General features: G+C 43.4%; 1 protein-coding gene across 1 annotated transcript in view; it reads right to left on the reverse strand.

Moving 5' to 3' along the window:
* LOC119474362 (formin-like) overlaps positions 1–13807 on the reverse strand; it is a 44819-nt gene extending 31012 nt beyond the window's left edge. Inside the window, 6 exon segments of the mRNA XM_037746361.1 lie at positions 3527–3668; positions 5950–6161; positions 6163–6717; positions 8510–8571; positions 10657–10777; positions 11417–13807. Coding sequence (XP_037602289.1) covers positions 3527–3668; positions 5950–6161; positions 6163–6717; positions 8510–8571; positions 10657–10777; positions 11417–13159 — 2835 coding nt within the window. The 5' untranslated portion in view covers positions 13160–13807.
* Positions 13808–14067: the final 260 nt, after the last annotated feature.

Here is a 14067-nt window from a genome sequence, read left to right on the forward strand (position 1 = left end):
ATTAACTTGCTCATGTAGGCATCGGCTGCATCCCCACCAGTTTCAACTTCTGCCTTGTGGAGTTGTTGGAAAAGCGGGGAAGTGGCTCATATGCATAATGTACACACACATTCCTTTCTCTCCCACTCATCTCCTCTCCTCTCGCCGGCGCACACGGCCCCGGGCCGTGGTGTTAGCATGATCTGGCAACACTTTCTGAGCAAGTGCATAATGACTCGCGAGGAGGACGTGCCGTCATCACACACACACACACACACACACACACACACACACACACACACACGTGCGTTCAAGCAAAGGGACGCACGCACACAGAAACGTATGTTGGTGCATACACAAACACACGCGGGAACAAACAAACAAGGTAACTGAAACACACTCAGATACATACATAGATTCAACGGCAAGATAATAAATGAATCCTGTGCTGACAGAGACAGAGACAGGCAGGTAGTCTGCATCAGTGTCCACTGGTATTGGACAGAGACCACTGTCTGGTCAGATTGTGCAGAGTAAAGACTCTCTAAAGCAGGGGTGCCCAAACGTTTTCCCTTGGAGGACCAAACCTGAAACTTAATGGTGGGCCACGGGCCAAAAGCAAACACCTATTGTATTATATTCTATTGTATTGTTAAGATTCAAAATGGTACTACCATATCAAGTTCCCTTAAGTGCCAAGTGTCACTCAGCTCCGCCGTGTTCAGATTATGAAAAATAAATGATTTAAAGAGCATTTTACCTTACAAAAAATAAAACAGCATAAACAGTGATTTATATTATATTTTTAAAATTATTATTATTCTTTTTTTAAATCTTTGCTAGAAACATCTGGCGTGCTAAAAACCAAACCTTATGGGCCCCACTTTGGCTTGCCCAGTCTTGTTTTGTCCACAGTCAAAGATATTCAGTTTACTGTCATAGAGGAGTAAAGAAACCAGAAACTATTGTCATTTAAGAAGCTTGAATCAGAGAATTTAGACTTTTTCTTTCCAATTAATCGATTATCAAAATAGATGGTGATTAATTCAATAGTTAACAACTAATCAGTTAATTGTTGCATCTCTATATTAAATATTCAATAACTCAAATGACAATTAACACTATAAATTAACTAAAGCTGTTAATTAATCAAGTAGTTGATTGTCTGAATCGGCAACTAATTTTTGATAATTAATTCATCTATTTAAAGTAATTTTTGAGGCAAACATTTTTATTTTTTTTAATATTCTGTTTTTTTTCTTGGTCTTCTATGATAGCAAATAAAATAACTTTGGATTTTAGACTGTTGGTCTGACAAAGCTATACATTTCAAGTTGTCACCATGGGCTCTGGGAACTTGGGATGGGCTGTTTTCTTACTATTTGCTGACATCCTATAGACCAAATAATAAATTGATTAATTGAGAAAATAACCTCTAGATTAATCAATATTGAAAATAATTGTTTCCCCTAAAATTAACAACAAGTAGCAACTAGCTACTAGTCCTTATTGGCTTTTTACCCCTCATTCAGTCCACCTTTATGATCCATTCCTCCTCCACTCCGTAGCAACAAGTCTTTAACCCTACTGCTCTTGTCCCTTCCTCCGAAAAAATCTTTGTTCTACGCTTCCCTTCCTTTCTTTCCCATCCGTTGACCAGCTGAGCTTCTTGGAAGCCACCATCCGCTGATGATTCAGATGATTTCTTTCCCTTTAACTCCAGAGTATAAACTTTCAACTTGGATAAAAAATGATGAAGTAAACAAGTTTCTTTTATTTTGACGACCTTTCCAGCGAGTTGGACTTGCGAGCGAGCTGAAAACAACCATGCCTTTCACGTGTTCACTTCCCCTCTTTAATCGTGGAGTTGGACTCTGAATGCTCTCGCTGGCTCTAAACACAGACCTTTATATTAAATATGAGACTCCTGTCTAATCACAAAAAGTCTAAACATAGATATCAACCACAGCCAGTGTACAATATCTAAACTATATGAGTCATTCTCTCAAATAAAAAAGAAAAGCCAAATACTATGTTGGAGATGGAGTTTTGTTTTAGATTGATATGAATTTGTCCCAACAGTGTTTCCATTAGTGGGGTCAAACCTCCTCCAGGCTGATGTAAGCCCCCAGACAGGAGACACTTGGCAAGATTTATGTCTGGATGTGGCTGTCTGAGTTGGATCAAGTGTTGGACAGTTTAGAGTGACCAGACTGAACGGAGAGACCTAAGGATGGAGACCAAGGACAGAAGAACACACACACACACATACACACAACCACACACACATTGTGGCCCTCTGGAGTGGAGTGGAGCCTTCACAAATTGATCAGAATAGGGGATGCGTATGGATTTAGAGGGGACAGTCTGGGGCAGTGGCCGATTTTTAACCGCTTGGACGCCACAGTGAGGACCACGAGGCGGCCAAGGTGCTGACACGGCGCTGGCTGCAGCAGAGGTGCAGAGTTGCAGCATTTGACAAGACACCCAACAAGTGTGTCTTAGGCGGTTAGGGGGGAGGCGGTAGATCAATCTGGCACCCCTTCGCTGACTTTTCTCGAATGATTTCATCTATAAAAACTAAACTTTGAAGCTTCAACAACATACTTCTGAAGTCCTACCGACGTTACAATCTTGCACAGTGAGCTTGGCTTGCACAGAAAGAAAAACAAGGGAGTGAACTCATAAACTGATAGCCGGCGTTGGCCCAGTGCAAGACCTGGCAACTGCAGGCAACAGTCTGGAGTTGCAATCCATTTCTTCCCGGTTCAACCTCTTGTTATTTCTTTTTTTTGATTTATGATTGAACATGACAGCATACAAAATGTCTTTTTTTAAAACAAAGCTTAATATAAAAGCCTTCTAACGACGCCCTCAGGTGGCCGCAGCGAGAGACAAAGTGAACAAGATAACCATCAAATGCCAAAAAAAAAAGTTGCGCTTTCCACACAACCAATGTCAAGGAAAAACCAAAACACTGAGAAGTAGGGGTGGGAATCACCAGAGGCCCCACGATATGATATCGTCAAGATACAATCTTATTGAGATTTTGTGAAAAGATATATTGCGATTTATTAAATTGTTTCAACTGCAAATTATTCAGTTTGTCAACATCTGTTTAATCTAATAAGATACAGTTTTCACTCTGTTCATCTCAGAGCTTTCATTCACACATCTTGAGGTCAGAGATCCCTCCTCGACAAATTTTTCATAACTTTGGAGCATTATTTAGCGTTCTTTCCGACAAGCTAACATGACATGGTTGGTACCAATTGATTCTTTAGGTTTACTAGCGTCATATGATACCAATATCCTCACTCTAGCCTTAAGACTGAGCCCGCTAAAATCTCTGAAAGACAGAATAGCGGCCGGACTGTTAAGAGGTTAATAGTTTATATAATAAAAGATCGATACTTGACGTCCGTCTATCGCTACGATATTTCCACGCAAAATATCGCGATACTATGCTGTATCGATTTTTTCCACCACCCCTACTGAGAAGATATAAACCAAACTGAGGAGGAGTGAGTGGAGCAACAGGATGTACCTTCTTAGCTTTGGCTTTCTTCTCAAAGGTGTCCGACAGCGGCTTCTTCTTGGGCTGCAGCGTGGCCTTGGAGAAAAGATCCTCAAACTCGTTAGCGTTGACGATGTTCGGCTCCTCCAGAGAACCCCACAGTGTGTTGTTGCTGGAAAGAGAAGTGAAGATTTTCATTTGTGATTCATTTGATGCTGTTTTAAACTTAAATCTGTGCATTAAGACTGAGCCACACAACGACAGCGTCTCACAGCAGGGCAGGCCAGAAACATCGAGGTCACTTTCCTCGAGCTAAACAAATCGTGTGTTCTATTTGTGGATTAGATGTTTATTCAACTTGCCCGCTGCTTTTCATTTTCCATTTCGCCGTCCCACAAAAACTTGGCAGGAATCGCCGCAATCTCGACTTTAAAAAGCACTGTTTATGAGCTAGGTGATAAAAATAACTAAAGTTTAAGACAAGCTTGTTTCTGTAATAAAGGACCATTTCCAGCAAACGGACGAGGACACGGGAGGCGATGTTGTGTTACAGAAGTTGCTGAGTAACATGGAAAAAACAAACAGAGGCAGAAATAGGGAACAAGAGGTGTCTGAAGTCAAGAGGATGTTCAGGATTTAAGCGCTCTGCTGCTGTTACCATCACATCTGTCTCTGCTTTCCTTCCCTGAGTCTATTAATAAAACAAGAGACGCAGTAAACGGCTTGCTAACGAATAAACTTATTCAAAAGAAAGGAATGATGCCATCATGCCTCACTACTGGTTTCCTATTGTCTTCTCACACGTCACAGGTCATCGTTTAATGACATCTCATCTGTGAGACTGGCAGGTCAATCCGCCCGAGTCGAGGCCCATCTACAGCGAGAAAGAGAACCCGGACACAGCACACTAACACAAGCGCTGGCAGGCTTATCGCAGCATAAATACCAGAACAATCAACCGCACTGCCAGTGACTCAATTAGGGTCGAGTAAGTCCAATTGTTTCTGCATGCAGTTGGCGGTGGTGGGAGTATTCATCTGAGGCAGCCAAGAGGTTTTTCTGCTGAAGACATAATGATACTGTCCCAAAATCCGCCTTTGATTTTACACTCTTTTCTGAGAGACTGAGGAAAATAAGACCAATGAACAGCCTTCGACTGTGCAGGAAATTAGCTCGGAAAAGAAAACGGCATCCAAACCCCAAGGAATATTTCCATGCTGGACAACTTTTTTCTAATTGACTGGATTACGGCTATAAATGTGCTTTACTTTATGCAGCTTCCCAAGAAAGTTTGCCCCGCACGCTGCCAACCGTACTTTACATTTAGACACCTGGCATCCTTTCACTGTTCCCCCCCCCCCTCATAACTCAGAAGCTCACACCATTAACAGAGATCACACAGCTGATCCAGCTACAGTTAAACATCTGACCCATTTAATGCCCCTTAACTTGGCCCTTTACGGTTAAATTTATAGCTGACATGAAGCTGCTGTAGTGTAGTCAGTGAGTCCGTTTCAGTCAGTTTCCCGCACTAATCCAACCATGGAAATACAAGGCCATAAAGCTGGAACCCTGGCACTCAGAGGCAACAACCACAGCCACTGTAGTAAATGGGCTGGATAATCCACTTACAATTACAGAGTATCTCAATGGGGCAAGTAGAAGAGAGAGTGAACCAACTGTATCTTTGATGACTCTCTGAATAGGAGTGTTCAGGGCTAAACTAAAACCCCATTACACCAGGGCCAGTGAAGTCCAGAGCTCCATTAGGCCTGGACTTTCTAAACCTCACTTTGATGACATTCTGCAGTAATCACCAATGAAAATCAAGTTATTCAATCGATTATTACGGTAATAAATAATAAATACAAACGTGTGCTATACTAACTATTTTTGCATAATCACTGCAATGTAAAGAAATTTTAAAAAGGATAATTCCAGTACGTCACTATTTGAGTCTTAGTTTTGTAGATTTGGCCATCATTTCTATAAATTATAACGACATGGTATTCACCAGAGTAATTCTTGATGTCTGGGAACGCAGCAACATCTCTGCATTGAAGTCCAGTGGGGCAAGAAATGAGTGGTCAGACGATTAGAGAGGTTGTAATAGTTACACCAGATTATCTAAACTACTTGATTTGTTGGTAAAAATTAAAGTGAGCACTGCCAAAATGTAGGCAATAATCCCTCATTGCGCAGGAAAATTCTGTGCATAAAATTATGGTAAGTACGGCAGGTCAAAGTCGAACCAGAAAGTAAGCCTGTAAACTGATATACATGTTTACAACCGACAGTTTGGGGAGCAATTTTACACTTATCCTTTAATTTCTCATTAACTTGCTGAGTATAATGTTATTATTGCAAACTGAAATGATGGCCAGAACTCTGAAAATAAGACCCATGTTGTAATCAACCACATTATGAGTGAATTTAAACAATGTTCCACGTACTTATTGTCCTGTATCTGTATCCTGGTCCAGTACAGAGGCTTCATGGGACAGGCCGGCTCCATGGCAAGTTTCCGTGGGGCCTTCTCCACCTTCTGGGCGAAACTGAAGCCCCCCATAGGGGGAGGAGGTGGCGGGCCACCGCCTGGAGGAGGTGGAGGAGGAGGTGGACCAGCTCCAGGTAGGCCTGGGGGGGGAGGGGGAGGTGGTGGGGGGTGGCGGACCACCTCCAGGGAGTGGAGGCGCTGGAGGTGGAGGGGGTGCTGGCGGTATTCCAGTGCTGCCTGGCAAAGGGGGAGGAGGAGGAGGAGGAGGTGGGGGTGGTGGTCCTAAGAGGCCTGGTGGGAGAGGGGGAGGAGGTGGCGGGGGTGGGGGTGGTGGTCCTAAGAGGCCTGGTGGGAGAGGGGGAGGAGGTGGAGGGGGTGGGGGTGGTCCAGAAGGCCCTGGGGCTGTTTCAGCTTTTAGATTTAGTCCGATGGAGTCCAAGTTGAGTTTTTTCGGCACGTTCTGGTTGGGGCTCAGAGCTATCCCGCTATCGTCGCCCTCGGGGGTCTTGATGAAGGTCTCCCTGTCCGTCTGGATGCTCACGGTGCGGAAGGTCTTGGGTGTCAGGTCATCTGCAGTGGACACGGCAACGTCGTGGACCTCGCCCCGCTCTTGACCTGTATTATATCCCTTGTCTCTTTGCATCTTAGCAATGACTCCCTCCATGTGTGACATCGAGACAGCATGCTCACCTCGCAGTTGAAAGATTTGAAGCTCAAAGTCAGACTGTGAGGAACAAGAGCAGGATGCCAGGCACAAAACAAATGCAGAATATCAGAAACCTCTGTCACTTCCCATCATATAATATAATAAGATCATATTAGGTGACTGACAATACGTTTCCTTGAATGAACTTGGATTTAAGGCGTAGACATGTACGTGACTCCTGGTTGAAAAATAACAACATTATTTTTTTCCAGCATTGTTTTCAATTTCATTCCCATTAAATTTTCCCATTTAAATCGGAGAGATTAATATCTGACAGCGACAATCTGGTCCAGCTTTCATTTGACATTTATAACAATGAAAACAATCCCACCAAAGCAAAGTATTGATTTGATACAGAAAGGAAATTGTTTTGCAATAAACGTCACACATGTTCCTTATTAGCTGGTGTCAGTTTAGAAATAGCATTAGGCACGTTCCCTCCCTCTCTTGTGGGCCGACTGCGGTGCGTGTTCCTCAGTGTCAGCATCAGTCCTTTAAAAAGGGTCGACGTCAAATTAAAGGCTTTAAGCAGACAGGCTGAGAAACCAACTCTGAGGTCAGACTCCTCAAGGAAACAGCCCATAAAGCAAATGATCAGTGGTACAAATTATGCAACACGGCCACAACTATGTTCCTTTAGTTTTCCGAGGGAACACAATTAGTTTGACTCTTGATTTAGTTGACAGACGAAAGAAAAACACCTGTGAAAAACTGCTATACACTATTTTATGTCTTACTTACGCATTTTTTAAAATATTAATTTAATTAGCACGGTTGGAAGGAGCTTGAGATTTCTTTCATCGACGACTGCTTCTGTAATTGTTGTGCATTTGATAACAAATAACTTGAAACTTGTTCCCGTAACCTTCTGATAAATGAAACAGACACCTTTGAAATGAGCAATCGTATTGGAGACCATCCCAGAAATCTGTGTGTTTGGAAGACATTTGGAAGACATATTATTATACATAACACATGCAATTCTGGTCTTTTTTAGATTTTTTTTTAAATTGAAACAGTGCAGTTTTAAATTAACATGTTATGTAAGATTTTGGCTCCATTTATACATTTTATTTCACTGAATGACTAATGAACTTCAGTTTCACTTTTTGTATAAAACTGCTAAAGGTCACATTAAAAGTCACAGATCAGGACATTAAGCCATTGTGAAAAAATGGTTTGATAATTCAAAGGTTTTATGTTTTTAATGGTTTACTCACTAATTGTTGAGCTAAATGCTCACAACATTTAACAGGGATTTGAGTCATATATAAGTTTTTTTTTCATTCTAACCTATTTATACTGTTTCTCTGGAAATGTAAAAATACGAAATTAACTTCAAAACTTAATAGACAGGTTGACTAACAATTTACATTCAAAAGACATTTTATACACAATACTGGGCAACTTCAAAACTTGTGACGTCAAAGCTTCTACTGCTGTAAGTAAATGCTCAGCACCAGTCCGGCTGCTGCACTTGAGTATTTCGTGCTTACTTAGTGCCATCTTGTGTTCAGGAGAGTCAACTGCCACACTATGTCAGACAAGATATTTCAACATATTGAAGTGATAAGTTATAAGTGCCTTATAAATTTAGCTAAATGTCTCACACACATTAATTATTGTCACAAATCTATTGCTAAACTTTATTTCCCAAATGTTAGTTTGTGTCTGTTTAATATTTGTCAGAATTTCCTCACTCAACTTTCTTTAACTAGTCTGCCCTCACAGAGATTCCTGGGCTAGTTTTCTCCAGTGTGTAATATTTTTTTCAGTCAGCGTGTTATTCACATGTCTTATGATAACTTACATGCATCCTCTCCAGATCTTCCTTGCACTCTCTCTTCAGCTGCAGGAGGGCAGCCTGGTGCTCTGAAAGGAGGCAGACCAACAACACTTGTATGACTGACGACACAATCAAACTCATTCTGTTGACAGTTTTGATTTATTATAAATATACACTGGAGTGTATACTCAGTTCAATAATCATGGCTCATAGCTGGTTCTTTATTCTTTATAGATTGAGAAAACAGGGTTAGAGTTATGTTTTCTTGAGCTAAGATTGGTTTGGTAAATCATTATCAAGCTAATATGCAAGACAAGAGACATATCAACACGATCTACTGGTGGTTAGCAGTGAGATTCTAAAGAAGGGTGGGTCACTTTCAATAAAGAAAAGGGCCATATCTATAACCCAACCAACCAGTTTTAAACTATACAGCTGGCTCAAATGAAAGCCTAAACAAAATAATGTGTCAGGCCAAAACACTTGAAGAATGCTGATGTGTTGGTTCTGATAAGATGACGGCATCACCCACAACATAATTCACCCAACGTCCATGATGGTACGGTAGTATTTGGAAAACATGTTCCCTACCCTATCCTGTGTGACTTGGTATCCTTCACTACCAAGTTATATAGTATATCGCCTTCATTACAATGTTTGCCACCTGCTGTCAAGCAATTTATTTGAGGATTAGTCTGTTGAGTCTTTATCCCTATTTACAATTAAAGTGGCAGTAGGCAGTATGTTTTTGGCATCATTGGGCAAAAATTCCATAATAACCTTTCAGCATATTGTAATTCAGGTGTTCTGAGAGAAAACTAGACTTCTGCACCAATCACAGGTTATGTCATTGAGAGAGCGTTCCTATTGGCTGTGCTCCGGTCATGTGACTGGAACTTGGCGTTCCTTCAACAGATTTTACAATGGCGGCTGCGTCACAAACTTTCTAATTTTACAGCTAAACCGTGCACTACAAGATGATTCTGAAAACATTTGAGGTGAGAAATAGACATTAATGTAACATAATATTGATTAATATTTGATCAGCGCTGCCTAGTTTGACCGTTTGGTCGGAGTTCGCTCTCAAACAGCAGACCTCAGATCAGATCTGACTGTTTGATTTCCTCCGGTCTGTGAAATCTTGCAGATGCCATTAGGAGCACCGGAGGACAAAGAGGCACATGATTTTTTTCAGGTTACCTGTTTCATGTACTACTGTCAGGATATAACGACCATTTTATAAAAATAACTTTTTAAAATTATATTTGCTTCAATCTCGCCTACTTCAGCTTTAAGACTAAAATCAAGATCACATGAGGAAGATGGGACTGATTCACTAGCATAGACCCACACATAAGCTATTTGCTGTCATGAATAGCATTGTACTGTAGCGTGTAAGTGTTTGAAAGAAATGCTTATGATGATATGAATGTGTTGGTTTATCTATATGGCTCACTTGGACTTTTGCTCTGATTCTGAAGTTCCACATACTCTTCTCTTATACAAGAGCAAAGCTCCATCGCGGCGCTCCAATCACCAGAATAATCCACATTTGCTAGTCTTAATCTATTCTCTGGGATGAAGCTGCACCACGCAGAACATCCAACAGCTGTTTCACTGCTGCTACTATAATGCAATGTACACAAAACAACTTCACTGTACCCAGAACATGAAAGTAAATTGTAATTCAATCAGCCCATCGACAGCCGTGTGTGTTTTTAACCTACAGTATCTGTGTGTCATTACACCTTTAGAGTACAAGAGGGGCCAAACATGGCGTGCTGCCCAGAGTGTGTACTCGATTTCATTAAATGTTTTAACCTCTAACACCCACACACGCAATCCTGTGGTGCCACGAAACAGTGACCACACAAACAGCAGCATTAAAAGGTGCAGACACAGCCTCGCTGTGTTCTTAAATGGATTTAAAGGATGTATTACATGATATGTCTCAGAGTTTTAGAGCAAAGTGTGAGTGCTAAAAAGGTGTGATAGTGGTGGCTCTACTTTTGTTTCTGTGTTCACAATAGAGATCCATTCACAGCGTTATCCACAAAGCCAAACAGGTGAGACGTGTGTCAGTGTAAGCTGGTGATACTCGGTCAGCATTCCTGGTCTTAAGATGTAAAGGCAGACAACATGGTCTAAAGCGACAAGCGTGCGGTTCTTACCTGCCTCGGTGTATTTGAGCCCCACCTTCTCTTCCTCATCTTTAGGTTTGGGCGGGGGCCACACAGCCTGGAGCCGCCCTGGGGTCCGGTCTTCGCTGTCTGTAGGGGACGTGAGCTCCGTCTGCAGGGAGAAAAAACATGCAAAAACATCAGCGTGGACCGTGGCAATGCAATGATACAGCATTTCATATCTCATCATTTCCCCCTATCATTGTACAAACCACATGTGCAACTTAAATTTCCAATAAATAAAGACAGATGTGATTTAAAGGTACAGGGTGTAGGATTTGGTGGCATCTAAAAGTGTGGTTTCAGATGCAACCAACTGAGTACCCCTCCGCTCACTCCTACCTGCAAAACCGTGGTACAGTAACGCAGTTCGCATCGCTCAGAGGCCAGAGTCCTTACTGTAATGACACTACTTTAGGAGCAATGGAAGTCAGACGGCGGCTGGCAGTACCACGGTTTTGCACTCATGTCAGAGAACTATGGTGGCCTTCGGGTAACGTAAAAACAGTGTTTGGTTTGTCCGTTCTTGGCTACTGTAGAAACATGGCTGAGCAACATGGCGGACTCCGTGAAGAGGACCCGCTTCCTATGTAGATATGAAGGGCTCATTCTAAGCTAAAGAAAACACAACAATTCTTAATTTCAGGTGAATATACACTAATGAAAACATAGTTATGAATATTACCATTTCTGCTAACAGATGCCCCGAAATGTTACACACTGGCCCTTTAAAATAATTGTGATTTCATACATTAGCCTCTGTGGTGCCGTTGGTTTCCTTGACAGGGGTTTTAGAGGCTCTCTCAAAAATAGACCTCAGATTTTCCTTGTCATTCTTGATTTTCTTCTTCACTGCCTCCAGATCCACTTCCTCCGTTCTGTCCTTTTTGACAGTTTTGGGGCCGAAGATGCTCCTGAAGGTTTCATAGGCCAGGTCTGTGGTTTTCTTTATCTCCGTTGGAGATGTGGCGGTTTCTGGGCCTGGAACTTTCTCTCCCGCAACCTCCTCTCCATTCTCAGACTCTTTTCTGCTGCGTTCAGGATCCGGCCCGACGTCTGACTTTTTGGTCTCATCTTGGTCGTCTAGGTTGAGCAGCTGACTGAGGTTTCCCATTACGGCGCTTTTAGTTTCCGAAACGGGTTTAGGCTCCGAGTGTTTTTTGGTTGGAGTGGCTGCCTTCTGCTCGGGGAAGAGCTTGGCTTTGTTCACCGTCTTCTTTAGGCTGAGCAGGGCCAGGTCAGCATCCTTCTCACTCTGCTTGATCTCCGACACCGTCTCCCTTTCCTCCCCCACCGCTCCTTTCTTCAGCACCCGCAACCCGCTGAAGAGAGCCGGCATCTGGAAGGAAGGGGGCGAAGAGAGCGCCGTGCCCCGTGATGGGGATGAGGTGGAGGAGGAGGGTGCAGTGGATGAAGATGGAGGTGTTCCTGGTGTCTTTGGAACAGTTGTGCGCTGCGAGGCTGGACTGGTTCTCGGCTGGATGACACCTGGGGACTTTTCAGGAATAGATGACAGCGACGTGGGTTTTTTAACCTTTGTCGGTTGATTTGTGATAACAGCAGAGTCTGACTGTCCCTCTGGACTGGAGGATGATTGGACTGAAACTTCAGAAGTCTTAGAGCTGGAGGGAACAGAGGAGGACACCTGGATGGAGGGAGCTTCCTCAGCCCCCTCCTTAGCCTTTTGCTCATGTGTGCCCTCCTTCTGAATACTATCCAAGTCTTCCTTTAGAGAAGAGGCCGTGGCAGCATTATGATCTGAGGCCTCCAAAGCCAGATGTCTGCGCCAGATGTCTGTTCCAACATTGTCTTTACTGTTGTCTCCAGCATCAGATGTTTCTACATCCAAAGACTTGGTGGTGGTGGTGGTGCTCTTCTTGGGACTGCTGCCATCTCCTTTTTTGGAAACTGAAGAGACCAGAGCTGTCTTAGAGTTAGTCCTGCCGAGGAACCTGTCTGAATATAGAATAGCTTCTATGCGGGATCGCTCCGTAAATTTGTTTGTCTTGACTGCAGGCGCCTTGTACTCCGCCTTACTGGCATATTTTAGCTTATTTCCATCACCATGCTCCAATTTATTATCATCCTTCTCAGGTAAGGTAGACTCCTCGGTCTTGGCAAGCTTCTCCGACAGACTAGTGTTGCTTTGGTCCGCCTCCTCTTCCTCATTTTCCTCATTGTCACTGTACGTTTCCACCCTAGTGACCTTGACCAGGCCGAGGTCAACCGAGGCTCCAGCTGCTGTTTCAACTTGGGTGTCAGACTCCTTGCAGGTTTCCAGTGAGGAAACAATCACATTGTTCTCACTCTCAGTAGTTTGACCGCCTTCAGGAAGAGGACTCTCATCCGGCAGCCCCTTGAAAGACGTCAGTATGGCGGACTTTGTGTCTGAAGAGGAAGGTCTCTCTCGGCCGAATAAACTGTTGAAGACACTCAAAAGGGAACTAGTGGGATACTTCCCTGGTCCATCTGAGCTATTACTCGCACTGTCCATTTTTGCTCAAAGTGTCACACCAACTGAGAGCAAAGAGATGCAAAGCAAAACAGGTAGCGGCAAAAAGTGTCCATCGAAAATGTCCCCACCTCCAGTTATCCAAGCTGCTCCTATTCCACCTCTACCTACCGCTGGCTGGGGACAAAAAGGTCTTTGTATGGACGAATCTCCCCCAGCTCCTCTTACCACTATCCTGGATTCCTGTTTAGTGAAACGCAAACAGGTTCCACGTAGTAGTACTTTCATAGTATCACATCATATCTACTACTGACTGCATGTTGTCAGCAGTACAGTTCAGCCTCCCTCTGTGCGAGCAAGATTCCCATGACGCTGCAAGTGAAGTCAAGCTGTTCAGTGGCTGGAAGCATGTAATCTCCCTGGGAGAGCAGAGTTCACCTGCCTTTCACAAAAGCATTCCCAACTGCTCCGACAAGTTGAGCGGTATAGTATCCGTAAAGTTGACGGTTATCCTTCTCTATGTGCTGGTAAACATACTGGAGTCCATGACTAGGCTTGTTTGTCTCTCTCTTCTTTACCTTGTCTCTCAGTTTACAGGAAATCCCTGTGTGCTGCTGTGTGGGAAACAAAAATGTGTCTCACTGGTCTACCCAGTCTGAGGACGCCTCCCTTCAGGTTCCTCCCTTCCTGGGAGGGGACCTGAACAGCCCGGCACCGCAGGTGTCTGATTACCTCTGCTCACTCCTGTGAAATGGCTGCCGAGGTAACAGAGAGGTAAACACAGAGTGGGAGTCGGTCTGTGGTCAAGGGGAGAGCTGCTCAGGTCCATTAGACCCAGCATTGCACCATTAAGCGCTGAGCTACTGTGATACAGGGCTTAGTGGTGCTGATCAGCCTGGCCTTAGCAACATGCTAAGAGGCTAATGTGTGATTAGCAGCTCATGAACAAG

Source organism: Sebastes umbrosus, chromosome 16 (assembly GCF_015220745.1).
Source record: "Sebastes umbrosus isolate fSebUmb1 chromosome 16, fSebUmb1.pri, whole genome shotgun sequence".
In the NCBI taxonomy this organism is placed as follows: Eukaryota; Metazoa; Chordata; class Actinopteri; order Perciformes; family Sebastidae; genus Sebastes; species Sebastes umbrosus.